Here is a 27,959-nt window from a genome sequence, read left to right on the forward strand (position 1 = left end):
TCTGGGTTAATGATATCAGTAAAGAGGTACTCTCTCATGTTACCGGCAGTACAAGCAGTAGCACTGCTGAATTTAGAGTCTCTTTAGACATTCATTCTTTTCATGTGTTAACAGAATTTGTATAAATGCTTCCCCAGGTGACGTTTTTATTATGGTTGAGATAGAGTAGATCTCAGCCTGTTCATCATGTTGATTTAATGTCTTATATGATTTTTTTAGCTTAAGGAATTTCTGTGAGGTGCTGCCCCCTGCAAAGGAAGTTACAAGAATACACCATGTCACTGATGCTGCCATCAGCTACCAGATAACAGAATCATAACTAGAAGAGTTTCTTTGCTCAGGAAGGATATAAGCATTGGCTGTAGTCATCTTGGTCAGCTATGCATCACTGAATATTCCGCCCATCTCCTTTGAACATCTGGTAGAGAAGGAGGGGGGCAATTTATGAAAGAAAATTAACAAGGTGGGATTTAGAGGGAGGAGGGAGTCACAGATTTCTACTTTTCAGATGGTACAGATCTCAGATCAGAAAGGAGAAGAGAGAAAAGCATGTCAACTGAAAAAAGGCTAACACATCTTCCTTCCTTCCTTCATTATATCTTTATTGGCATATTAAAACAATATCGGAAGTGTGTAAACATGTGAAAAACATTAAAAGGAAAGGTTAAAGGTCCAAATACAAAGTTAAGATTTTTTTCCTTCTAAATATATGGCTACTGCTGAGGTAATTTGTGAGCTACAATCACTTAGTAAAAAGCGGATAACCTGGAAATTTAATTGAGCGGTCCTTGCTGTTAGCAAAAGTTGAATAAGGGATACACGTAGGTCTTAGTAAACGTTGCATTCCAAGAGTATGTGAGATATATGAAAATACTTCCACCCTTCTACTGATGGACAGCCTCTTGGGATGTAATATGCCAACAAAGAAATGGGAACGTACTTCAATTAACAGAAGGAGAGAAAAAACAATCCCATGGGGAAAGAGACAACAATGTTGAAACAATCAGCCATGTCACAGAAGGCCACAGGGGAGTGATACGTATAGGATGTAAGATGGGCATATAAAAAATTACATGTGTGGCTTTGCTGTCCCATCATGTTTTTTGTATGCAAAAAATAATACTGGGCCGCCATGATCATGTTGCCTGTTGGAACAGGAAAGAAGAATATTCTGTAGCTCTCTTACTGATGAGCGAATGTAAGGTTCCAGTGTAAGGACTGCTCTGTGTATTATAAACACGACGATTGAATTTGGGATTGCAGCACGTCAGGCGGCAAATGTTTTTTTTTTTTAATCCTTCCTCATTAAAAATCCTCTTTATTACATTGTACATTGTGGTGGGGAAGAGCTTTTTTATTTTAGCTGAGAAAATCACAGCTAAGGGAACACATGATTTAGAAAACAGTGATTGCAGAAGAGAGAGTCTTATAGTAGAACTTGTTATCATCTGGTTAAGCTGCCAGCTGTAATAAATTCAAAACAATGAATTACATAACGAGGACATCTTGCCCTTCTTTGCCATTGTCTGCTTCTTGCCTTTCATTCCAAGGCTACTAACAGCTTGTGAGCATTGCAAGTAATCCTTGCAGTTCACTAATGTCCCCCCCCCCCCCCACCCCCCCCCCCCACCCCCCCCCCCCCCCACCCCCCCCCCCCCCCACCCCCCCCCCCCCCCACCCCCCCCCCCCCCCACCCCCCCCCCCCCCCCCCCCCCCCCCCCCCCACCCCCCCCCCCCCCCACCCCCCCCCCCCCCCACCCCCCCCCCCCCCCACCCCCCCCCCCCCCCACCCCCCCCCCCCCCCACCCCCCCCCCCCCCCACCCCCCCCCCCCCCCACCCCCCCCCCCCCCCACCCCCCCCCCCCCCCACCCCCCCCCCCCCCCACCCCCCCCCCCCCCCACCCCCCCCCCCCCCCACCCCCCCCCCCCCCCACCCCCCCCCCCCCCCACCCCCCCCCCCCCCCACCCCCCCCCCCCCCCACCCCCCCCCCCCCCCACCCCCCCCCCCCCCCACCCCCCCCCCCCCCCACCCCCCCCCCCCCCCACCCCCCCCCCCCCCCACCCCCCCCCCCCCCCACCCCCCCCCCCCCCCACCCCCCCCCCCCCCCACCCCCCCCCCCCCCCACCCCCCCCCCCCCCCACCCCCCCCCCCCCCCACCCCCCCCCCCCCCCACCCCCCCCCCCCCCCACCCCCCCCCCCCCCCACCCCCCCCCCCCCCCACCCCCCCCCCCCCCCACCCCCCCCCCCCCCCACCCCCCCCCCCCCCCACCCCCCCCCCCCCCCACCCCCCCCCCCCCCCACCCCCCCCCCCCCCCACCCCCCCCCCCCCCCACCCCCCCCCCCCCCCACCCCCCCCCCCCCCCACCCCCCCCCCCCCCCACCCCCCCCCCCCCCCACCCCCCCCCCCCCCCACCCCCCCCCCCCCCCACCCCCCCCCCCCCCCACCCCCCCCCCCCCCCACCCCCCCCCCCCCCCACCCCCCCCCCCCCCCACCCCCCCCCCCCCCCACCCCCCCCCCCCCCCACCCCCCCCCCCCCCCACCCCCCCCCCCCCCCACCCCCCCCCCCCCCCACCCCCCCCCCCCCCCACCCCCCCCCCCCCCCACCCCCCCCCCCCCCCACCCCCCCCCCCCCCCACCCCCCCCCCCCCCCACCCCCCCCCCCCCCCACCCCCCCCCCCCCCCACCCCCCCCCCCCCCCACCCCCCCCCCCCCCCACCCCCCCCCCCCCCCACCCCCCCCCCCCCCCACCCCCCCCCCCCCCCACCCCCCCCCCCCCCCACCCCCCCCCCCCCCCACCCCCCCCCCCCCCCACCCCCCCCCCCCCCCACCCCCCCCCCCCCCCACCCCCCCCCCCCCCCACCCCCCCCCCCCCCCACCCCCCCCCCCCCCCACCCCCCCCCCCCCCCACCCCCCCCCCCCCCCACCCCCCCCCCCCCCCACCCCCCCCCCCCCCCACCCCCCCCCCCCCCCACCCCCCCCCCCCCCCACCCCCCCCCCCCCCCACCCCCCCCCCCCCCCACCCCCCCCCCCCCCCACCCCCCCCCCCCCCCACCCCCCCCCCCCCCCACCCCCCCCCCCCCCCACCCCCCCCCCCCCCCACCCCCCCCCCCCCCCACCCCCCCCCCCCCCCACCCCCCCCCCCCCCCACCCCCCCCCCCCCCCACCCCCCCCCCCCCCCACCCCCCCCCCCCCCCACCCCCCCCCCCCCCCACCCCCCCCCCCCCCCACCCCCCCCCCCCCCCACCCCCCCCCCCCCCCACCCCCCCCCCCCCCCACCCCCCCCCCCCCCCACCCCCCCCCCCCCCCACCCCCCCCCCCCCCCACCCCCCCCCCCCCCCACCCCCCCCCCCCCCCACCCCCCCCCCCCCCCACCCCCCCCCCCCCCCACCCCCCCCCCCCCCCACCCCCCCCCCCCCCCACCCCCCCCCCCCCCCACCCCCCCCCCCCCCCACCCCCCCCCCCCCCCACCCCCCCCCCCCCCCACCCCCCCCCCCCCCCACCCCCCCCCCCCCCCACCCCCCCCCCCCCCCACCCCCCCCCCCCCCCACCCCCCCCCCCCCCCACCCCCCCCCCCCCCCACCCCCCCCCCCCCCCACCCCCCCCCCCCCCCACCCCCCCCCCCCCCCACCCCCCCCCCCCCCCACCCCCCCCCCCCCCCACCCCCCCCCCCCCCCACCCCCCCCCCCCCCCACCCCCCCCCCCCCCCACCCCCCCCCCCCCCCACCCCCCCCCCCCCCCACCCCCCCCCCCCCCCACCCCCCCCCCCCCCCACCCCCCCCCCCCCCCACCCCCCCCCCCCCCCACCCCCCCCCCCCCCCACCCCCCCCCCCCCCCACCCCCCCCCCCCCCCACCCCCCCCCCCCCCCACCCCCCCCCCCCCCCACCCCCCCCCCCCCCCACCCCCCCCCCCCCCCACCCCCCCCCCCCCCCACCCCCCCCCCCCCCCACCCCCCCCCCCCCCCACCCCCCCCCCCCCCCACCCCCCCCCCCCCCCACCCCCCCCCCCCCCCACCCCCCCCCCCCCCCACCCCCCCCCCCCCCCACCCCCCCCCCCCCCCACCCCCCCCCCCCCCCACCCCCCCCCCCCCCCACCCCCCCCCCCCCCCACCCCCCCCCCCCCCCACCCCCCCCCCCCCCCACCCCCCCCCCCCCCCACCCCCCCCCCCCCCCACCCCCCCCCCCCCCCACCCCCCCCCCCCCCCACCCCCCCCCCCCCCCACCCCCCCCCCCCCCCACCCCCCCCCCCCCCCACCCCCCCCCCCCCCCACCCCCCCCCCCCCCCACCCCCCCCCCCCCCCACCCCCCCCCCCCCCCACCCCCCCCCCCCCCCACCCCCCCCCCCCCCCACCCCCCCCCCCCCCCACCCCCCCCCCCCCCCACCCCCCCCCCCCCCCACCCCCCCCCCCCCCCACCCCCCCCCCCCCCCACCCCCCCCCCCCCCCACCCCCCCCCCCCCCCACCCCCCCCCCCCCCCACCCCCCCCCCCCCCCACCCCCCCCCCCCCCCACCCCCCCCCCCCCCCACCCCCCCCCCCCCCCACCCCCCCCCCCCCCCACCCCCCCCCCCCCCCACCCCCCCCCCCCCCCACCCCCCCCCCCCCCCACCCCCCCCCCCCCCCACCCCCCCCCCCCCCCACCCCCCCCCCCCCCCACCCCCCCCCCCCCCCACCCCCCCCCCCCCCCACCCCCCCCCCCCCCCACCCCCCCCCCCCCCCACCCCCCCCCCCCCCCACCCCCCCCCCCCCCCACCCCCCCCCCCCCCCACCCCCCCCCCCCCCCACCCCCCCCCCCCCCCACCCCCCCCCCCCCCCACCCCCCCCCCCCCCCACCCCCCCCCCCCCCCACCCCCCCCCCCCCCCACCCCCCCCCCCCCCCACCCCCCCCCCCCCCCACCCCCCCCCCCCCCCACCCCCCCCCCCCCCCACCCCCCCCCCCCCCCACCCCCCCCCCCCCCCACCCCCCCCCCCCCCCACCCCCCCCCCCCCCCACCCCCCCCCCCCCCCACCCCCCCCCCCCCCCACCCCCCCCCCCCCCCACCCCCCCCCCCCCCCACCCCCCCCCCCCCCCACCCCCCCCCCCCCCCACCCCCCCCCCCCCCCACCCCCCCCCCCCCCCACCCCCCCCCCCCCCCACCCCCCCCCCCCCCCACCCCCCCCCCCCCCCACCCCCCCCCCCCCCCACCCCCCCCCCCCCCCACCCCCCCCCCCCCCCACCCCCCCCCCCCCCCACCCCCCCCCCCCCCCACCCCCCCCCCCCCCCACCCCCCCCCCCCCCCACCCCCCCCCCCCCCCACCCCCCCCCCCCCCCACCCCCCCCCCCCCCCACCCCCCCCCCCCCCCACCCCCCCCCCCCCCCACCCCCCCCCCCCCCCACCCCCCCCCCCCCCCACCCCCCCCCCCCCCCACCCCCCCCCCCCCCCACCCCCCCCCCCCCCCACCCCCCCCCCCCCCCACCCCCCCCCCCCCCCACCCCCCCCCCCCCCCACCCCCCCCCCCCCCCACCCCCCCCCCCCCCCACCCCCCCCCCCCCCCACCCCCCCCCCCCCCCACCCCCCCCCCCCCCCACCCCCCCCCCCCCCCACCCCCCCCCCCCCCCACCCCCCCCCCCCCCCACCCCCCCCCCCCCCCACCCCCCCCCCCCCCCACCCCCCCCCCCCCCCACCCCCCCCCCCCCCCACCCCCCCCCCCCCCCACCCCCCCCCCCCCCCACCCCCCCCCCCCCCCACCCCCCCCCCCCCCCACCCCCCCCCCCCCCCACCCCCCCCCCCCCCCACCCCCCCCCCCCCCCACCCCCCCCCCCCCCCACCCCCCCCCCCCCCCACCCCCCCCCCCCCCCACCCCCCCCCCCCCCCACCCCCCCCCCCCCCCACCCCCCCCCCCCCCCACCCCCCCCCCCCCCCACCCCCCCCCCCCCCCACCCCCCCCCCCCCCCACCCCCCCCCCCCCCCACCCCCCCCCCCCCCCACCCCCCCCCCCCCCCACCCCCCCCCCCCCCCACCCCCCCCCCCCCCCACCCCCCCCCCCCCCCACCCCCCCCCCCCCCCACCCCCCCCCCCCCCCACCCCCCCCCCCCCCCACCCCCCCCCCCCCCCACCCCCCCCCCCCCCCACCCCCCCCCCCCCCCACCCCCCCCCCCCCCCACCCCCCCCCCCCCCCACCCCCCCCCCCCCCCACCCCCCCCCCCCCCCACCCCCCCCCCCCCCCACCCCCCCCCCCCCCCACCCCCCCCCCCCCCCACCCCCCCCCCCCCCCACCCCCCCCCCCCCCCACCCCCCCCCCCCCCCACCCCCCCCCCCCCCCACCCCCCCCCCCCCCCACCCCCCCCCCCCCCCACCCCCCCCCCCCCCCACCCCCCCCCCCCCCCACCCCCCCCCCCCCCCACCCCCCCCCCCCCCCACCCCCCCCCCCCCCCACCCCCCCCCCCCCCCACCCCCCCCCCCCCCCACCCCCCCCCCCCCCCACCCCCCCCCCCCCCCACCCCCCCCCCCCCCCACCCCCCCCCCCCCCCACCCCCCCCCCCCCCCACCCCCCCCCCCCCCCACCCCCCCCCCCCCCCACCCCCCCCCCCCCCCACCCCCCCCCCCCCCCACCCCCCCCCCCCCCCACCCCCCCCCCCCCCCACCCCCCCCCCCCCCCACCCCCCCCCCCCCCCACCCCCCCCCCCCCCCACCCCCCCCCCCCCCCACCCCCCCCCCCCCCCACCCCCCCCCCCCCCCACCCCCCCCCCCCCCCACCCCCCCCCCCCCCCACCCCCCCCCCCCCCCACCCCCCCCCCCCCCCACCCCCCCCCCCCCCCACCCCCCCCCCCCCCCACCCCCCCCCCCCCCCACCCCCCCCCCCCCCCACCCCCCCCCCCCCCCACCCCCCCCCCCCCCCACCCCCCCCCCCCCCCACCCCCCCCCCCCCCCACCCCCCCCCCCCCCCACCCCCCCCCCCCCCCACCCCCCCCCCCCCCCACCCCCCCCCCCCCCCACCCCCCCCCCCCCCCACCCCCCCCCCCCCCCACCCCCCCCCCCCCCCACCCCCCCCCCCCCCCACCCCCCCCCCCCCCCACCCCCCCCCCCCCCCACCCCCCCCCCCCCCCACCCCCCCCCCCCCCCACCCCCCCCCCCCCCCACCCCCCCCCCCCCCCACCCCCCCCCCCCCCCACCCCCCCCCCCCCCCACCCCCCCCCCCCCCCACCCCCCCCCCCCCCCACCCCCCCCCCCCCCCACCCCCCCCCCCCCCCACCCCCCCCCCCCCCCACCCCCCCCCCCCCCCACCCCCCCCCCCCCCCACCCCCCCCCCCCCCCACCCCCCCCCCCCCCCACCCCCCCCCCCCCCCACCCCCCCCCCCCCCCACCCCCCCCCCCCCCCACCCCCCCCCCCCCCCACCCCCCCCCCCCCCCACCCCCCCCCCCCCCCACCCCCCCCCCCCCCCACCCCCCCCCCCCCCCACCCCCCCCCCCCCCCACCCCCCCCCCCCCCCACCCCCCCCCCCCCCCACCCCCCCCCCCCCCCACCCCCCCCCCCCCCCACCCCCCCCCCCCCCCACCCCCCCCCCCCCCCACCCCCCCCCCCCCCCACCCCCCCCCCCCCCCACCCCCCCCCCCCCCCACCCCCCCCCCCCCCCACCCCCCCCCCCCCCCACCCCCCCCCCCCCCCACCCCCCCCCCCCCCCACCCCCCCCCCCCCCCACCCCCCCCCCCCCCCACCCCCCCCCCCCCCCACCCCCCCCCCCCCCCACCCCCCCCCCCCCCCACCCCCCCCCCCCCCCACCCCCCCCCCCCCCCACCCCCCCCCCCCCCCACCCCCCCCCCCCCCCACCCCCCCCCCCCCCCACCCCCCCCCCCCCCCACCCCCCCCCCCCCCCACCCCCCCCCCCCCCCACCCCCCCCCCCCCCCACCCCCCCCCCCCCCCACCCCCCCCCCCCCCCACCCCCCCCCCCCCCCACCCCCCCCCCCCCCCACCCCCCCCCCCCCCCACCCCCCCCCCCCCCCACCCCCCCCCCCCCCCACCCCCCCCCCCCCCCACCCCCCCCCCCCCCCACCCCCCCCCCCCCCCACCCCCCCCCCCCCCCACCCCCCCCCCCCCCCACCCCCCCCCCCCCCCACCCCCCCCCCCCCCCACCCCCCCCCCCCCCCACCCCCCCCCCCCCCCACCCCCCCCCCCCCCCACCCCCCCCCCCCCCCACCCCCCCCCCCCCCCACCCCCCCCCCCCCCCACCCCCCCCCCCCCCCACCCCCCCCCCCCCCCACCCCCCCCCCCCCCCACCCCCCCCCCCCCCCACCCCCCCCCCCCCCCACCCCCCCCCCCCCCCACCCCCCCCCCCCCCCACCCCCCCCCCCCCCCACCCCCCCCCCCCCCCACCCCCCCCCCCCCCCACCCCCCCCCCCCCCCACCCCCCCCCCCCCCCACCCCCCCCCCCCCCCACCCCCCCCCCCCCCCACCCCCCCCCCCCCCCACCCCCCCCCCCCCCCACCCCCCCCCCCCCCCACCCCCCCCCCCCCCCACCCCCCCCCCCCCCCACCCCCCCCCCCCCCCACCCCCCCCCCCCCCCACCCCCCCCCCCCCCCACCCCCCCCCCCCCCCACCCCCCCCCCCCCCCACCCCCCCCCCCCCCCACCCCCCCCCCCCCCCACCCCCCCCCCCCCCCACCCCCCCCCCCCCCCACCCCCCCCCCCCCCCACCCCCCCCCCCCCCCACCCCCCCCCCCCCCCACCCCCCCCCCCCCCCACCCCCCCCCCCCCCCACCCCCCCCCCCCCCCACCCCCCCCCCCCCCCACCCCCCCCCCCCCCCACCCCCCCCCCCCCCCACCCCCCCCCCCCCCCACCCCCCCCCCCCCCCACCCCCCCCCCCCCCCACCCCCCCCCCCCCCCACCCCCCCCCCCCCCCACCCCCCCCCCCCCCCACCCCCCCCCCCCCCCACCCCCCCCCCCCCCCACCCCCCCCCCCCCCCACCCCCCCCCCCCCCCACCCCCCCCCCCCCCCACCCCCCCCCCCCCCCACCCCCCCCCCCCCCCACCCCCCCCCCCCCCCACCCCCCCCCCCCCCCACCCCCCCCCCCCCCCACCCCCCCCCCCCCCCACCCCCCCCCCCCCCCACCCCCCCCCCCCCCCACCCCCCCCCCCCCCCACCCCCCCCCCCCCCCACCCCCCCCCCCCCCCACCCCCCCCCCCCCCCACCCCCCCCCCCCCCCACCCCCCCCCCCCCCCACCCCCCCCCCCCCCCACCCCCCCCCCCCCCCACCCCCCCCCCCCCCCACCCCCCCCCCCCCCCACCCCCCCCCCCCCCCACCCCCCCCCCCCCCCACCCCCCCCCCCCCCCACCCCCCCCCCCCCCCACCCCCCCCCCCCCCCACCCCCCCCCCCCCCCACCCCCCCCCCCCCCCACCCCCCCCCCCCCCCACCCCCCCCCCCCCCCACCCCCCCCCCCCCCCACCCCCCCCCCCCCCCACCCCCCCCCCCCCCCACCCCCCCCCCCCCCCACCCCCCCCCCCCCCCACCCCCCCCCCCCCCCACCCCCCCCCCCCCCCACCCCCCCCCCCCCCCACCCCCCCCCCCCCCCACCCCCCCCCCCCCCCACCCCCCCCCCCCCCCACCCCCCCCCCCCCCCACCCCCCCCCCCCCCCACCCCCCCCCCCCCCCACCCCCCCCCCCCCCCACCCCCCCCCCCCCCCACCCCCCCCCCCCCCCACCCCCCCCCCCCCCCACCCCCCCCCCCCCCCACCCCCCCCCCCCCCCACCCCCCCCCCCCCCCACCCCCCCCCCCCCCCACCCCCCCCCCCCCCCACCCCCCCCCCCCCCCACCCCCCCCCCCCCCCACCCCCCCCCCCCCCCACCCCCCCCCCCCCCCACCCCCCCCCCCCCCCACCCCCCCCCCCCCCCACCCCCCCCCCCCCCCACCCCCCCCCCCCCCCACCCCCCCCCCCCCCCACCCCCCCCCCCCCCCACCCCCCCCCCCCCCCACCCCCCCCCCCCCCCACCCCCCCCCCCCCCCACCCCCCCCCCCCCCCACCCCCCCCCCCCCCCACCCCCCCCCCCCCCCACCCCCCCCCCCCCCCACCCCCCCCCCCCCCCACCCCCCCCCCCCCCCACCCCCCCCCCCCCCCACCCCCCCCCCCCCCCACCCCCCCCCCCCCCCACCCCCCCCCCCCCCCACCCCCCCCCCCCCCCACCCCCCCCCCCCCCCACCCCCCCCCCCCCCCACCCCCCCCCCCCCCCACCCCCCCCCCCCCCCACCCCCCCCCCCCCCCACCCCCCCCCCCCCCCACCCCCCCCCCCCCCCACCCCCCCCCCCCCCCACCCCCCCCCCCCCCCACCCCCCCCCCCCCCCACCCCCCCCCCCCCCCACCCCCCCCCCCCCCCACCCCCCCCCCCCCCCACCCCCCCCCCCCCCCACCCCCCCCCCCCCCCACCCCCCCCCCCCCCCACCCCCCCCCCCCCCCACCCCCCCCCCCCCCCACCCCCCCCCCCCCCCACCCCCCCCCCCCCCCACCCCCCCCCCCCCCCACCCCCCCCCCCCCCCACCCCCCCCCCCCCCCACCCCCCCCCCCCCCCACCCCCCCCCCCCCCCACCCCCCCCCCCCCCCACCCCCCCCCCCCCCCACCCCCCCCCCCCCCCACCCCCCCCCCCCCCCACCCCCCCCCCCCCCCACCCCCCCCCCCCCCCACCCCCCCCCCCCCCCACCCCCCCCCCCCCCCACCCCCCCCCCCCCCCACCCCCCCCCCCCCCCACCCCCCCCCCCCCCCACCCCCCCCCCCCCCCACCCCCCCCCCCCCCCACCCCCCCCCCCCCCCACCCCCCCCCCCCCCCACCCCCCCCCCCCCCCACCCCCCCCCCCCCCCACCCCCCCCCCCCCCCACCCCCCCCCCCCCCCACCCCCCCCCCCCCCCACCCCCCCCCCCCCCCACCCCCCCCCCCCCCCACCCCCCCCCCCCCCCACCCCCCCCCCCCCCCACCCCCCCCCCCCCCCACCCCCCCCCCCCCCCACCCCCCCCCCCCCCCACCCCCCCCCCCCCCCACCCCCCCCCCCCCCCACCCCCCCCCCCCCCCACCCCCCCCCCCCCCCACCCCCCCCCCCCCCCACCCCCCCCCCCCCCCACCCCCCCCCCCCCCCACCCCCCCCCCCCCCCACCCCCCCCCCCCCCCACCCCCCCCCCCCCCCACCCCCCCCCCCCCCCACCCCCCCCCCCCCCCACCCCCCCCCCCCCCCACCCCCCCCCCCCCCCACCCCCCCCCCCCCCCACCCCCCCCCCCCCCCACCCCCCCCCCCCCCCACCCCCCCCCCCCCCCACCCCCCCCCCCCCCCACCCCCCCCCCCCCCCACCCCCCCCCCCCCCCACCCCCCCCCCCCCCCACCCCCCCCCCCCCCCACCCCCCCCCCCCCCCACCCCCCCCCCCCCCCACCCCCCCCCCCCCCCACCCCCCCCCCCCCCCACCCCCCCCCCCCCCCACCCCCCCCCCCCCCCACCCCCCCCCCCCCCCACCCCCCCCCCCCCCCACCCCCCCCCCCCCCCACCCCCCCCCCCCCCCACCCCCCCCCCCCCCCACCCCCCCCCCCCCCCACCCCCCCCCCCCCCCACCCCCCCCCCCCCCCACCCCCCCCCCCCCCCACCCCCCCCCCCCCCCACCCCCCCCCCCCCCCACCCCCCCCCCCCCCCACCCCCCCCCCCCCCCACCCCCCCCCCCCCCCACCCCCCCCCCCCCCCACCCCCCCCCCCCCCCACCCCCCCCCCCCCCCACCCCCCCCCCCCCCCACCCCCCCCCCCCCCCACCCCCCCCCCCCCCCACCCCCCCCCCCCCCCACCCCCCCCCCCCCCCACCCCCCCCCCCCCCCACCCCCCCCCCCCCCCACCCCCCCCCCCCCCCACCCCCCCCCCCCCCCACCCCCCCCCCCCCCCACCCCCCCCCCCCCCCACCCCCCCCCCCCCCCACCCCCCCCCCCCCCCACCCCCCCCCCCCCCCACCCCCCCCCCCCCCCACCCCCCCCCCCCCCCACCCCCCCCCCCCCCCACCCCCCCCCCCCCCCACCCCCCCCCCCCCCCACCCCCCCCCCCCCCCACCCCCCCCCCCCCCCACCCCCCCCCCCCCCCACCCCCCCCCCCCCCCACCCCCCCCCCCCCCCACCCCCCCCCCCCCCCACCCCCCCCCCCCCCCACCCCCCCCCCCCCCCACCCCCCCCCCCCCCCACCCCCCCCCCCCCCCACCCCCCCCCCCCCCCACCCCCCCCCCCCCCCACCCCCCCCCCCCCCCACCCCCCCCCCCCCCCACCCCCCCCCCCCCCCACCCCCCCCCCCCCCCACCCCCCCCCCCCCCCACCCCCCCCCCCCCCCACCCCCCCCCCCCCCCACCCCCCCCCCCCCCCACCCCCCCCCCCCCCCACCCCCCCCCCCCCCCACCCCCCCCCCCCCCCACCCCCCCCCCCCCCCACCCCCCCCCCCCCCCACCCCCCCCCCCCCCCACCCCCCCCCCCCCCCACCCCCCCCCCCCCCCACCCCCCCCCCCCCCCACCCCCCCCCCCCCCCACCCCCCCCCCCCCCCACCCCCCCCCCCCCCCACCCCCCCCCCCCCCCACCCCCCCCCCCCCCCACCCCCCCCCCCCCCCACCCCCCCCCCCCCCCACCCCCCCCCCCCCCCACCCCCCCCCCCCCCCACCCCCCCCCCCCCCCACCCCCCCCCCCCCCCACCCCCCCCCCCCCCCACCCCCCCCCCCCCCCACCCCCCCCCCCCCCCACCCCCCCCCCCCCCCACCCCCCCCCCCCCCCACCCCCCCCCCCCCCCACCCCCCCCCCCCCCCACCCCCCCCCCCCCCCACCCCCCCCCCCCCCCACCCCCCCCCCCCCCCACCCCCCCCCCCCCCCACCCCCCCCCCCCCCCACCCCCCCCCCCCCCCACCCCCCCCCCCCCCCACCCCCCCCCCCCCCCACCCCCCCCCCCCCCCACCCCCCCCCCCCCCCACCCCCCCCCCCCCCCACCCCCCCCCCCCCCCACCCCCCCCCCCCCCCACCCCCCCCCCCCCCCACCCCCCCCCCCCCCCACCCCCCCCCCCCCCCACCCCCCCCCCCCCCCACCCCCCCCCCCCCCCACCCCCCCCCCCCCCCACCCCCCCCCCCCCCCACCCCCCCCCCCCCCCACCCCCCCCCCCCCCCACCCCCCCCCCCCCCCACCCCCCCCCCCCCCCACCCCCCCCCCCCCCCACCCCCCCCCCCCCCCACCCCCCCCCCCCCCCACCCCCCCCCCCCCCCACCCCCCCCCCCCCCCACCCCCCCCCCCCCCCACCCCCCCCCCCCCCCACCCCCCCCCCCCCCCACCCCCCCCCCCCCCCACCCCCCCCCCCCCCCACCCCCCCCCCCCCCCACCCCCCCCCCCCCCCACCCCCCCCCCCCCCCACCCCCCCCCCCCCCCACCCCCCCCCCCCCCCACCCCCCCCCCCCCCCACCCCCCCCCCCCCCCACCCCCCCCCCCCCCCACCCCCCCCCCCCCCCACCCCCCCCCCCCCCCACCCCCCCCCCCCCCCACCCCCCCCCCCCCCCACCCCCCCCCCCCCCCACCCCCCCCCCCCCCCACCCCCCCCCCCCCCCACCCCCCCCCCCCCCCACCCCCCCCCCCCCCCACCCCCCCCCCCCCCCACCCCCCCCCCCCCCCACCCCCCCCCCCCCCCACCCCCCCCCCCCCCCACCCCCCCCCCCCCCCACCCCCCCCCCCCCCCACCCCCCCCCCCCCCCACCCCCCCCCCCCCCCACCCCCCCCCCCCCCCACCCCCCCCCCCCCCCACCCCCCCCCCCCCCCACCCCCCCCCCCCCCCACCCCCCCCCCCCCCCACCCCCCCCCCCCCCCACCCCCCCCCCCCCCCACCCCCCCCCCCCCCCACCCCCCCCCCCCCCCACCCCCCCCCCCCCCCACCCCCCCCCCCCCCCACCCCCCCCCCCCCCCACCCCCCCCCCCCCCCACCCCCCCCCCCCCCCACCCCCCCCCCCCCCCACCCCCCCCCCCCCCCACCCCCCCCCCCCCCCACCCCCCCCCCCCCCCACCCCCCCCCCCCCCCACCCCCCCCCCCCCCCACCCCCCCCCCCCCCCACCCCCCCCCCCCCCCACCCCCCCCCCCCCCCACCCCCCCCCCCCCCCACCCCCCCCCCCCCCCACCCCCCCCCCCCCCCACCCCCCCCCCCCCCCACCCCCCCCCCCCCCCACCCCCCCCCCCCCCCACCCCCCCCCCCCCCCACCCCCCCCCCCCCCCACCCCCCCCCCCCCCCACCCCCCCCCCCCCCCACCCCCCCCCCCCCCCACCCCCCCCCCCCCCCACCCCCCCCCCCCCCCACCCCCCCCCCCCCCCACCCCCCCCCCCCCCCACCCCCCCCCCCCCCCACCCCCCCCCCCCCCCACCCCCCCCCCCCCCCACCCCCCCCCCCCCCCACCCCCCCCCCCCCCCACCCCCCCCCCCCCCCACCCCCCCCCCCCCCCACCCCCCCCCCCCCCCACCCCCCCCCCCCCCCACCCCCCCCCCCCCCCACCCCCCCCCCCCCCCACCCCCCCCCCCCCCCACCCCCCCCCCCCCCCACCCCCCCCCCCCCCCACCCCCCCCCCCCCCCACCCCCCCCCCCCCCCACCCCCCCCCCCCCCCACCCCCCCCCCCCCCCACCCCCCCCCCCCCCCACCCCCCCCCCCCCCCACCCCCCCCCCCCCCCACCCCCCCCCCCCCCCACCCCCCCCCCCCCCCACCCCCCCCCCCCCCCACCCCCCCCCCCCCCCACCCCCCCCCCCCCCCACCCCCCCCCCCCCCCACCCCCCCCCCCCCCCACCCCCCCCCCCCCCCACCCCCCCCCCCCCCCACCCCCCCCCCCCCCCACCCCCCCCCCCCCCCACCCCCCCCCCCCCCCACCCCCCCCCCCCCCCACCCCCCCCCCCCCCCACCCCCCCCCCCCCCCACCCCCCCCCCCCCCCACCCCCCCCCCCCCCCACCCCCCCCCCCCCCCACCCCCCCCCCCCCCCACCCCCCCCCCCCCCCACCCCCCCCCCCCCCCACCCCCCCCCCCCCCCACCCCCCCCCCCCCCCACCCCCCCCCCCCCCCACCCCCCCCCCCCCCCACCCCCCCCCCCCCCCACCCCCCCCCCCCCCCACCCCCCCCCCCCCCCACCCCCCCCCCCCCCCACCCCCCCCCCCCCCCACCCCCCCCCCCCCCCACCCCCCCCCCCCCCCACCCCCCCCCCCCCCCACCCCCCCCCCCCCCCACCCCCCCCCCCCCCCACCCCCCCCCCCCCCCACCCCCCCCCCCCCCCACCCCCCCCCCCCCCCACCCCCCCCCCCCCCCACCCCCCCCCCCCCCCACCCCCCCCCCCCCCCACCCCCCCCCCCCCCCACCCCCCCCCCCCCCCACCCCCCCCCCCCCCCACCCCCCCCCCCCCCCACCCCCCCCCCCCCCCACCCCCCCCCCCCCCCACCCCCCCCCCCCCCCACCCCCCCCCCCCCCCACCCCCCCCCCCCCCCACCCCCCCCCCCCCCCACCCCCCCCCCCCCCCACCCCCCCCCCCCCCCACCCCCCCCCCCCCCCACCCCCCCCCCCCCCCACCCCCCCCCCCCCCCACCCCCCCCCCCCCCCACCCCCCCCCCCCCCCACCCCCCCCCCCCCCCACCCCCCCCCCCCCCCACCCCCCCCCCCCCCCACCCCCCCCCCCCCCCACCCCCCCCCCCCCCCACCCCCCCCCCCCCCCACCCCCCCCCCCCCCCACCCCCCCCCCCCCCCACCCCCCCCCCCCCCCACCCCCCCCCCCCCCCACCCCCCCCCCCCCCCACCCCCCCCCCCCCCCACCCCCCCCCCCCCCCACCCCCCCCCCCCCCCACCCCCCCCCCCCCCCACCCCCCCCCCCCCCCACCCCCCCCCCCCCCCACCCCCCCCCCCCCCCACCCCCCCCCCCCCCCACCCCCCCCCCCCCCCACCCCCCCCCCCCCCCACCCCCCCCCCCCCCCACCCCCCCCCCCCCCCACCCCCCCCCCCCCCCACCCCCCCCCCCCCCCACCCCCCCCCCCCCCCACCCCCCCCCCCCCCCACCCCCCCCCCCCCCCACCCCCCCCCCCCCCCACCCCCCCCCCCCCCCACCCCCCCCCCCCCCCACCCCCCCCCCCCCCCACCCCCCCCCCCCCCCACCCCCCCCCCCCCCCACCCCCCCCCCCCCCCACCCCCCCCCCCCCCCACCCCCCCCCCCCCCCACCCCCCCCCCCCCCCACCCCCCCCCCCCCCCACCCCCCCCCCCCCCCACCCCCCCCCCCCCCCACCCCCCCCCCCCCCCACCCCCCCCCCCCCCCACCCCCCCCCCCCCCCACCCCCCCCCCCCCCCACCCCCCCCCCCCCCCACCCCCCCCCCCCCCCACCCCCCCCCCCCCCCACCCCCCCCCCCCCCCACCCCCCCCCCCCCCCACCCCCCCCCCCCCCCACCCCCCCCCCCCCCCACCCCCCCCCCCCCCCACCCCCCCCCCCCCCCACCCCCCCCCCCCCCCACCCCCCCCCCCCCCCACCCCCCCCCCCCCCCACCCCCCCCCCCCCCCACCCCCCCCCCCCCCCACCCCCCCCCCCCCCCACCCCCCCCCCCCCCCACCCCCCCCCCCCCCCACCCCCCCCAAAATAGACCATGACAGAAAGGCTGAAAGGTGAAATCAAACATTTTACAATCATTTGTGCATAGGAATTTGTTCATAGTTTTTTTTAGTCCGGCCCTCCAACAGTCTGAGGGACAGTGAACTGGCCCCCTGTTTAAAAAGTTTGGGGACCCCTGGTCTAAGCCATCGAGGACTGGAAGTTATACTCATCCTTGCAGATTCTACCATTAAAATTGCCAGCTAGAATCACCATGTCAGGCTGATGAGTCTGGCAGATAGTTGTGAAGGTCAAGCCACAATTGGTCCCCTTTTGAGGTCTGTAAACACGGAGGAAGGTAAATATTGACCATTAGGAAGGAGGGTGTAATGCCAGTGAGAAACAGTGCCTGAGCCCAATGCTCATATGGGGTAAGTTCTTTGATGACTGCACCAAGATTTGCAGCTGTCAAGATGGCAAGGCCAGATTTATGCCGCCCTTTCATATAAGATTTGAAGGCAGGAAGTAAGTATGCATTAAACCCTGATAAGTAGATTGGGGTGGGGGACCAAGTTTCCTGGAGAAATATGTTAAAACCCGATAGATACTCAAATTAAATTTACGTAACTAAGAACTTAACAGTTGTCCCATATCACATTCACCTAATTTGTCAAGATTTGTTGAGAAGGGCTTAATGAACATTTAAAAATACCTGCAATATCTGAAAGATAGAATCCACACCAGAAGCACAGCCCAGTAATACAGGGGTGAATTACTTCCCCACCTCAGCAATATAGATAAAACCACACAAATACCAACAGCATAAGGGGGAGGCCAAATTGTTTTATTTAATTCATTTTTTAAAATGACCAATTCTCTCTGGGCAAAAAACACAGCTCCTCTCTTTTAGAGAATCAGCTATGTTGAATTACTGGATTATTTAACTCAAATTCCAAATGTGTCTTTAAAGAAATAATTGAATTTAACTCCAAATACTGTTCCAAAAGTTCACATTTTCATGAAACCTTCAGTGAAGTACTGTGCCACAGACTGTGAAACTTTTCAGTAGTGCCTTAGTAATTTGTTTTCACATTGTCATATGAACCTTGAGATGAGTTTTTCTCCTTTTTCAAATCTCATTACCTTGTGCAAGCATTGTCAAGTCTTTCATGTGTTTAAACACACATTACAAGTTGTTCATTACTATATACAAAATCATCTGTCACATGGGCAGTGTAAAATACATCATTTCATAACAAAACTAAAATGTACCTCAAAATATGAATATACACATTACATGATATACAATATTTACACAACCATAAAAAATAGAGTACAAGTTTGTGATTTCAAGACTTGACAGTCTTTTGCACTTCATGTTGCAACAAGGCAGGTTTCAAATCTTTAGTAGGTTCTTGGTTATTCATATGCTACGCTTGAACTTTCAAGAGAGTTTTTAGATGGACTGCCATCATCTCCCTATTTTGGTCAGAATATTGGACAGTGCTTCCTACCCAATGACTAGGAGGCTTTGGGAGGACACTGGGTGAAGGAGGTTCACTAAATTTTGCCCCAGCATAATTTTCTTTTTGGTTAGCGTCAGTCAGAAAGATGGGTTTCCTTGATTTCATGTTTCTGCAGTTTTCTGTGTCTTTCACAGTTTTTTTCTCCTGCTTTTTAATGAGCTCAGGTGACATTGACTCTTGCCAAAAGTTATTTTCACTTTTTTTGGAAGGTGGAATCTTGTTTAGTTGAATATTACATTTGCTCCTCTGTCTGTTAACTTTTGATTGTTCACAAAGGTGTAGACTATGAACAGACTGGTTGTATGAAATGGCAGTCTTCTCAGATTTTCCCATCTTGTTTTTCAAAAACTGTAAAAATAACGAGATATCATAAATACATGACCTACTGCTGTACCTAGAATCTCAGACCTTCATCCTCCTCAGTCCCATTAACAGTGAAGCCTACAAAAAATTGCAAAAAACTCAACTCTTTTCAGACTATATTTAAAACGACTCTTATTTAGAGAAGTACGCACAAATCACTATCTACAATTCTAGAGGAAGCTTACACTCCATTCTTTACAACGAATCCCCTAAACATTAGTTTTCCTCTTAACATCAGTAACTCAGAACTATGGTGGGAATCCCAAGATTTATTTGGAGATGGGCCTTGCGTATTTAAAATCACATTATTAAGTCTGTACAGGGAAACTGCCTTCGACTGTCAGATCTCTGGCCTATCTAGCTCAGTGAATAGAACACATTCATTTAATACCTGAAACAGATTTCTGAACGACCAAGGGCATGTAGATTCGAACAGATATAATTCAGGATCTCTCTACCAGGCTATGCAATTTATAAACAACTGGAGTAGGGACATTTTGTAAATCACTGGAAAGCCACACATTTTGGAGCAGTTAACTTAAATCCAGAGGGATCCTATTGGGATTTCCCTAAAACAAGTGACTGGTGGTTTCCGTGAACAACACTTCAGCACTCTCTGGCACGAAAACAATCGTATTCCAGATGGGGAATCGTTAAAAAGTCGTTAAATAAGCCATTTCATCTCAAGCAACCAGGAAACTCCCGACAACTTGATCAGCCAACACATGAATGCATCCCTCCGTCGTCATTCTAGATGTTGCTGATCACCTTACTCCGTAGTCGGTAACATCCGTCCCAAAGGAAACCCCACCGGCGCCAGTGGCCCCCCCCCCCCCACCCCGTCCATTGGAGGCGGCGGCGCCGTCACGTCTCTTCCCCCGCACTGTAGCCCTCGGCCTAAATCTGGCTGTTGCTGGGCGCAACCGCAGAACCTCATTGGTGGAGCCTGTCAGCCTATCAGCGCGCATGGAATCTTACTCCGTCCGCTTTCAGGCAAGACAACGGACGTAACGGAAACTTCTCCCCCCCCCCCGCAATAAGGGAAACAACCGCTGGCTTCCTCGGCCAGGTCCCCGCCCCTTTTTCCTCACCTCTTTCCGGAGAGGTTTGCTGACAGGGGCCGATCCCGGGGAAGGCCTCAGAGCGTCCTCAGTCGGAACCGTTTCGAGATCAGGCTTTGACAAAGCCGTAAGGATGTCGTAGGGGCTGCGCGCCCCCTGCGCGGTATTCCTACGCCCCAGGCCAGCGCGATGTTGCTGATGTTGTTGGTAGCGGCTCTGGGAGAGGCTGGCGGGGGTGGACCGTATTTTCCCTTTCCTTCTCCTCACTCTCTTCAGCGCCGGCCTGGGGCTGCCCCCCGGTCCCACCAGACAGCCACTGGGTTGGTGGCCTTCCCCGCTGGAGTCCGCCCGCATCAGTTGCTGGAGTAGGGATGTGGACAACCGCCGGGGGTCCTCGGTGCCGGCCGAGATCCGGGCTAGGAAGGGTGAAGGCGCCGTGGTCGTAACCATAGCGAAGGGTTAGGAATCACGTCTTGGCAAGCAGGGCGAAGAGGTGAAAAAAGTGGGGTCGGTGGGCTAAGCAAAAACAGCCAGGGTTTCAGGGATGTGACTGCGGAGCGTCCGCTTGCAGTTGACGGGACTGCGATGATGGTCGGACGATCAGATCCGCTGCTAGGAGAACATGGCGGGGAGTGAGAAGAATCGCCACAACGCCCCACTGTTGTTACCGACGAGGCCCCTCCCCCTTCTCTGAGCTACCAGTCAGCCCCGAGAGGTCTCACAGAGACCCGCCTTTTCCTTGAGCTATCCACTCAATTCTGACCTGGCGCCTTGATTGCTCTGGCTCGCCCAATCGATGCTGACACAAATACAGCTCGCGCACGCCCTCATTTCTCCTCCCTCAACTGCTGGGGGGAGGGCGGGACGGAGACCATCCTAAGGAACTGTCGAAATAGGGACGTTAGTTCTTGCTGCTTCTCCTTAAGTTCTGCTGCCGAGCTAACCCGAGAGGCGCCACAAGGGGGGCGGCCATCTCTTGAACGAGCCGCGCACAAGAGGCTGCAGCTGGTCCCTTAGCTGAGCATGACTGAGGCCGCGGCCGTAATGGCGGCCGCGAGCTTCGCCGAAGAGCCGTCAGTGGCTCCGGTCCTCGAGGGTACGACGCGCCGGGACGGCCCCTTCGCGGCCGGCAGCCCGCAGCAGATACGGCGACGCGCCCCGTCCAGCTGCCTGATCCCGGCCGTCGATCCGCAGGCGGTGCAGGACTTGGCGGCCCTTGCGGTTCAAGTCGCCGCGCAGGTGGACGAGCTGTTGCGGGACATGCACGGCCGCTTGCAGGCCGCGACAGCTCTCAGCGTGGGCTGTATCCAGACCTACCGGGATGGAGTGGAGAGCTTAGGCGAGGCCGCGGACACGAGCATCCGCTCCATGTACACGCTGATGGCTCGATGCGAAGAGCTGGACCGGGAGCTGAAGCCCGTGCCGGACCTGGCCAGGCGCATCCGGGATCTGAAGCGCCTGCTGGAGAGACTCGAAGGCCTCTGCAAGTAGCCGCGTTGCGGTCTCCATCGAGTCCTTTCGGAACTTGGATGCTTCAGAAAGCAGGAGGCTGGTCCGTGACCGGCAGCTGCTTCTCCAAGACACAAATTGCTTGTCCTTCAAAGCACTCTGCTCTTTTCTGTGATGATCTCAGGATGCCGTCCCTGACCATTTTTTTTAAAGTGTGTGTAAAACAAATTGGTCACTTTAATAAAGCAGGCTTTATCTTCCATTAGCCTTTCCTCTGACAGCAGTGTTTGGCTTGGACTCCTAACACAAATCTCCTTACCTGCAAAAGTAGCTTGTGGAACTAATTTTCTTAAGGCCCTTGTGTGACACCTTCCCATACCGTCATAGTGCAAATAGCCTCCACAGCTCAGATGTCTAAATTCTTGATGGATGATCATGGGTGATAGATTCATTGGGAGGGGAACGGGTTTTAAAATCCTGTGCTGCAGCTCACACATGGACTTTTGCAAGGTGTTTGATAAGTACATAGATAAGTGTGAGGGTTATACTGAGGATAATTAGCATTGGTATTTATTGTAAATAAGAGTTTATTGCTTATCAACTGAAATGGAAATCCCCAAATCATGTCCAGTATCCTTTCATCCTAGAGAACATTAGGTTGAATTTTGAACTTAAAGTTGTATAGGGTTAGGAATAAGCAAAATGTGTTTTAAAGTTGTATAGGGTTAGGAATAAGCAAAATGTGTTTAGGCAAAATGTGATTCATAAATCAGCCAAGCTGTAATACTTGGATTTAAATATATGGCAGCTGGTGACACTTCAGTAATGGGAGTTAGTGTGAATATAGTAATGATTAAGTTTTTCTAACTGAAACTGGAAAACTTGCCTGCACCACAGACCTTGTTCAAAAGTTCTGCTTGTGCATTTCTTTAATGTATCAAAACTACCTATTTAAATATTTCATTGGTTTTTTGCAAATTCCTATTTTTGATTAGTTCTTCTTGAAGCCTTTATTGCCACACTAACTGATATAATTAAATCCACAGCACACCCAAACTCAGAAAATATTTAATTCCTAGGCACTAACAGTACATGGAACTGGAAAATATTTCTGTCTGCTAGCATCAAACGTCTGGTGCACAGGCAAACTGAGCATGGGAGTTTTCCATCCCTGGTGATAATGTTCATAACTGTAGAATCTATCCTTGAAGAGGAAAAGATGTAATTTGGATTAATATGCTATAATGAGCCATGCATTTTGTAGACCCAGAGCCTAAATGCAGTTTCACTACTATTGGAGGCAGAGTTTAATTATTATAATGATGTCATTTTTATAGTAACAGACTGATTTTTATAACATAAAGCAGTCTGGCTATGATTGGCTTTTGCATTGTTTAAAACAATTAGGAAGTTAAATAAGTTGAGTTTAGTGTGGTATCTGAGCATGTACTTAATGTGTCCTTGGAATGTGCTCTTGAAATTAATGAGGCAAAAATGCTCTGTTTAAGCCAGATTGTGGTGTATGTTTATAATTATTTCCACAAGCCCTGTGAAGGAAAAATTCTTAATGACAATTTTAAGCATTTATACATTAATTCCTTTATCATCAGCCACGTAGTTTTTTTGCATACACTTTCATTTTATGTCAAAGATGTACAATGTACAAAGATTTATAAAGATTAAAATACAACATATATATGTGTGTGTGTACACACACACATTTTAAAAGAAAATTTAATTTAGGGAAAGCTTTGTACTCAGTTGTTAAATTAATAGCACTTTAAATTTGTTTTCATATTTTAAGTGATATGAGTGAACATTTCTGACTTTGTCTTTACTTTAAGACCTTTAAGACCAGGCAACTTTTATTGTCTATAATTTGGTAGTAACTAGTATTCTAATACAGTAGATTAAAAATCCTTATATTCACCAGTACTTAGCCAGTTGATGGTAAATTAAATCAACTTTTTTATGGATGTGCTTTTGATGAGTGTTTGCTTCAAGTATGGTATTTTGCCTCAGATGAATTCTGATGCATTGGCCTTTGTAATTTATCTAGAGGCAGTGGAGCATTCATTTGGTATTTGTGAAAATTTATGATAATAACTGTTCTACTAAGGATCTTTTAGTTCCCAGTCTGTAGATTGGGGATCTGGTAGCCAACTGATTTTATGTTCTCTGCTATAAGTTGGTTATATATATATTTTAAATTAGATCTTACAAATGCTGTGTTTTGAATTTAAAAGATAGATGTATATGTCTATATATGGTGCCTTTTTGCCACCTGTTAGTGGCAGAGAGAAAGAGTTGAGCTCACAGTGTTCTTTTGCATTTTCTTTGCCTCTGAAAAAGATCCTTACTGCTTTATCTTTTCTTGTTGGACTGGGTAGGTGTGGTGTTGGATTAACTTTGCGCCAAGTTACATACTGCCTGTTTTCTCCACTTACTTCCTTAGTCGTTTATCGAATTAACAAGCTTATTAAGCTTATTAAGTTTATCAAATTAACAAGCTTATTAAGAAATCATTAAAACTCCCGCTGGAGTTGAAATATTGTAAACAACTACTGAAACCAACTAGTCAGTGGGCAAAGTCAACAATTTCTCAGTTGTAGTCCCCACCTTGTGGAATGGCCTGTCTGAAGAGGTCAAGAAGGCTTCCACTTTCCTGGCTTTAACAAACTGTGCAAGACTGAATTATTCAAGAGGGGAAGTGATCGGATAGTGCTGTTACAAAAGGTTCACAAAGTTACTTGGATAACTGTGTCTTTATTTCTGTACCAGGGAAAACTGTATTTAAATTCCAATCCCATCGTTCCATTCCATTCACATTTATTACCTGCCCTTTACTTTAGTCTCAGGACAGATTACAATAAAACATGCAACTTTGAAATCATTATGGTAAAATACAATAAAACACAATAAAACCTAATTCTAAAAACCCATTCTAAAAATACAGTAAAACCTCATTTTTAAAAAGCACAACAAAATCCCATTCTAAAAACCCAGACACAATCTAAACTCACCCACCCCACCCACCCACAAAACGGAGTCCTTGGGGGGGCCTCTCAGTGGTGGGCAGGCAGCCAAATGCCCAGGTGGAAAGGAAGGGTCTTTGCCAGATGCCTCAACTCCAAGAGAGTTGGTGGCCAGCAAACTTCTAGAGGAAGGGCATTCCACAGTGTAGGAGCCACTGTGGAGAAGGCCTTCTAAGATGCCCCTACCCCTTGCCTCTGATGGGGGCAGGACAGTAGGTGGGCATCCTCTGATCTCAGCGCCTGGGCAGGAATATATGGGCAGATGCACTAGCCTCTGCTTCTGAATAAGCTGATGAGAATGAGATAAACCCATATATATTACTAGAGATCTAGTGGAGAAAAACAACACAAGTATAACTACTCCTGGGTCAGCTAACTTCAGAGTATCATAGTTTCACTTACTACTAGAGCTGTGAAGGTCCAGGGTAAAAAGAAGAATTTTGGGAAAAACCCTTTTGCTGTTTTTTCCAAGCCCCCTGTTCAATTTTTCTGATGGATAAATTAGACATTTTGGGGAGTACTGAAAAAAAATCTCTTGTGAAATATGTTCTCTTTTATAGTGAGTGCTTTTACAAGGTAGGCATGTTGTTGACATAAACAGCTCTTAAATCCAAGATGTATTTCTGCAGCTAGAAGCCCATTATGCACAAGGTGCAGCAAGATTTCTTGTATGGATGTATTTCCCTGATCCCTGCTTTCAGTTTCCATTCATCCCATGCAAAGCGACATCACTTTCAGCGCGACATTCATTTTCTTTGCTGCCAAAGCAGGGAAGATTTGCCAGTGAGCATCGCTTTGCCCAGGACATCTTTCCTCTGCCCATCACCAGCCTCACCCACTCCATCACATTCTCATGTATACCTCTCTCCTTCCTCCTTTTTAGTTTTGCTATTACTTCAATTTTTGTTATTAATTATGTTGATATAGTGATATAAACAAAATCACTGCAAAATTGCCATCTTCTGTTGCATTTGAAAACCTCCAAATGGCGGATGAGCCATTTCTCCCGTGCTCTTACTTCCAGAGCTGCTGCAGTTATCAACAGACTGGGGAGGGGAATGTCTGTAGGATGAATTAGGTGCTAACCATTTAATAACAATTCACTCTCTCTCCTCCCGCAGCAGCAGCAGCAGCAGCAGCATGTATGTGTGTGCATATGTGGGGAGGGTGGGGAGAGATCAGTTCTAGAACATAGTGTGGTCCAGGCATTTGCTTTGCTTCTTTTTTCAGGGGCAGGGTTATTTTTGGAAAGGAGCTACAATATCGATATAACTGCAATTTAAAGGGCTTTAACAAAGCTAGCAATCTTGCAGTTACTGGGTATGATGTGATATGTTCCTTTAAAAGGGAGTTGATGGGCAGAGTTAAGAGAACCAGGAAAAGCGGAGACCTGTTGTGACTTCAACAAGCAAGCTGTGGTGCAGGCAGGGAATGCTTCCTTGTGTGTAAACAGAGAAATGCAAAAAGACCAATCTACAGCCCCACTGTGCAGCTAAGAGCCCCAAGATAGGCATTCCATGCATAATGGGCCATAATTTTCAAGAGCGCAGCATTCAGTGTTTTCATTGTTTCTCAACAGTTGTATGCCTTCTGTTGTCTTTTTGACTTGATGTGGTTGACTTTTCATGTCTCCCTCAAACAACTGTACCACAGTTACCCACAGACTGGGTATAAAGAAGCCTATTGTCCTTCCTTGCAGGTGGGAAAAAAAGATCTGAAGAAGGAGGGGCAGAAACTCCACCAAGCCACAGAAGAAACCTGAAAGTTTAATTGAAAATTTAGCTCTCTCTAAGGAGATAGCAAGGTACATGTGCTAAGATAGCATAGGGTGCATCAGCTTGCAGATTTCTCTCAAATATTGCATATATTTTAAATTTTGCTTAGTTTTATAGAAAACTAAGCCACTTATAAATATGTCAGATGCTGCAATGGACTATGTTAAGTCATAAATAATTTTATGTTCTTAAACAGTAAATTTAGTTTAGGTTTGATAAGATAATAAGTATTTCATATATTTCTATATTTCCATTTTTTCATGACTTTTAAACTTTTTGAAAATTTTAGTTCCTACCTCTGAACTTATTCCATTTTAGAAGCGTATGAATAGTTGTTCTGCTTACATTTCGGCTATTTCCTCACTACTGTTCACTTTATTCATGGTCTTTCTGACCCTGGAATCATGTTGTTCTGCTGTGATCGTAAAACTTTGTTCCTTGAATTCATGAACTCTAATTTTTGATGCTCACTATTGTCATATTTCATGCCTAAACATGAGTATAGTGCAAAAAAACCCTGTGTTTTTAGTAATTACATTAAATAACATGGAGAATCAGATGGCATTTTGATGCGATGTAACTATTTGACAAGTGGAAACATGTTGCAAGCCTAAATTACCTATGTAGAGCTGTTTGAAACAATAAATTAAAGGCTGTTGTTGGGAGAAAAGTAATCAGCTGCTGCCTAGACTTGCTCTTGAGAATTGTATGTGAGAATAGTAATGACTTACAGCCCAATCCAGAGCTGTCATGCAGGCGTGGACAGCACTGCTCCAAAGGGTTTTTCCCATGGCATGGGAATCCCCAAAAGTAAAACAAAAAAATTCTTATTTTTAACTTCCTCATAGGGGGAAGCAGAAATATGCTGCAAAAATAACAATGCATGTCCAAACCCTGCTCCATCAGCACATGGGGGCTAAATTGGCTGTGGAAGCTGCCTAAGTTCGGCTCCATCATGCTGGGTGCCCCCATCATGCTGAAGCAGCTCAGGGCAGTGGAAAAGCCCCGGTGGAGAGCTGGGTGCCAAGGCTTGGCATCCCAGGGCTCTGCAGTGACTGGTTGGCATGTAAATGCCCTCTGTCTGTGTAAGTGCCCTTGGGAGGGCACTTCCTCTGGCATAAGCCTGTGCCACATCCAGAGGGGATTCCCCCTCAACCTTGGATTGGGCTGCTCACCTCATATGATATGGATAAAGGATGATGTAATCCATATGAAATACACATGGGTTCCTGGGGAACCCCCCTTCCTCTGCCAACCTCTGCAAGCTAATGTTACTTTCATCTTTCAACAGAGAAAACTCTGCTTTTTGGCCAATTACAAAGCTGATTACAAAGCTTTCTGGCCAATTACAACACAAAGCTGATTCTTCTCTGTCTGCAATGGCCACTCAGGAATTCAGTGAATTTAGTTTGTCAGAGCAGAACTGCATCCCTAATGGCCACTCCCTCTCTCACAGACACACACATATAGATGGTAATCAGTATTGTATATACATCTTAATAATAAGCTAAATTTTGAGTGAAATATTCATATTAAAATGTTACCATTACCAACTATGTAAATTACCTCTGTACATTTTCTTTTCATCTTTCTATCTTTTGAATCATTTAATTCCATGCACCAGTATTTTAAAAGGTTTCCTTTTTCAATATGCTGTTAATTTAATCATGCAACCATCTTTCAGCTTATCCATTCATTCCTTTTAACTTGGAAATGAAGTTCCCCAACTATCTAGCACTTACAGTTCAAGCAATTGTGTCAGCATGCACAATCAGCTCAGGTAAAGCAGATGGAATATTTGCCAGTTAGCCAATACCAAATCATGTATTAGTCACTATTTATTAAGCACTTCTGTTGATGAAGAAATATAGATATAGAAGAAATATATATATACACACACATTATTAAGTTTAAAAAGCCGAAATTCTATATGTGTTTAGCCAAGGGGCTTTATAACCGGGTCCTTATATTCAAGGGCGAGGGAGAGAGATATTAATCCACCTCTACCACCAATTGTAACGGGACGTGTGTTCCCACAAGGTTCCCACTAAACTGACCAGTGGGGTTTCCTTGGCCACCCAAAATATCCCAGGCTAGTGTTCAGGAATCTTCTTTTTACTCTGCTGCCACCATTAAAGAGAAGGAACTAGGAATCCCAAAACTGCTGCTGGCTGCCAAATATAATAAAGGATCCCACC

At 69.7% G+C, this 27,959-nt stretch overlaps 2 protein-coding genes across 2 annotated transcripts; one reads left to right on the forward strand and one right to left on the reverse strand.

Annotated features, from left to right (window-relative positions):
* Nucleotides 1-17,375: 17,375 nt before the first annotated feature.
* On the reverse strand, nt 17,376-20,178 carry PNRC1 (proline rich nuclear receptor coactivator 1). The gene is made up of 2 exons (XM_048494605.1): nt 19,533-20,178; nt 17,376-18,426 (listed from the first exon to the last, which is right to left on the reverse strand). The coding sequence occupies exons 1-2, from the start codon at nt 19,950-19,952 to the stop codon at nt 17,983-17,985; spliced, it is 864 nt and encodes a 287-aa protein (XP_048350562.1). The 5' UTR covers nt 19,953-20,178; the 3' UTR covers nt 17,376-17,982.
* On the forward strand, nt 20,122-26,435 carry BORCS6 (BLOC-1 related complex subunit 6). Its single transcript, XM_048494617.1, has one exon. The coding sequence runs from the start codon at nt 20,526-20,528 to the stop codon at nt 20,991-20,993; it is 468 nt and encodes a 155-aa protein (XP_048350574.1). The 5' UTR covers nt 20,122-20,525; the 3' UTR covers nt 20,994-26,435.
* The last annotated feature ends 1,524 nt before the right edge of the window (nt 26,436-27,959 follow it).

The sequence above is a fragment of the Sphaerodactylus townsendi genome, linkage group LG01 (assembly GCF_021028975.2).
Source record: "Sphaerodactylus townsendi isolate TG3544 linkage group LG01, MPM_Stown_v2.3, whole genome shotgun sequence".
Lineage (NCBI taxonomy): Eukaryota > Metazoa > Chordata > Lepidosauria > Squamata > Sphaerodactylidae > Sphaerodactylus > Sphaerodactylus townsendi.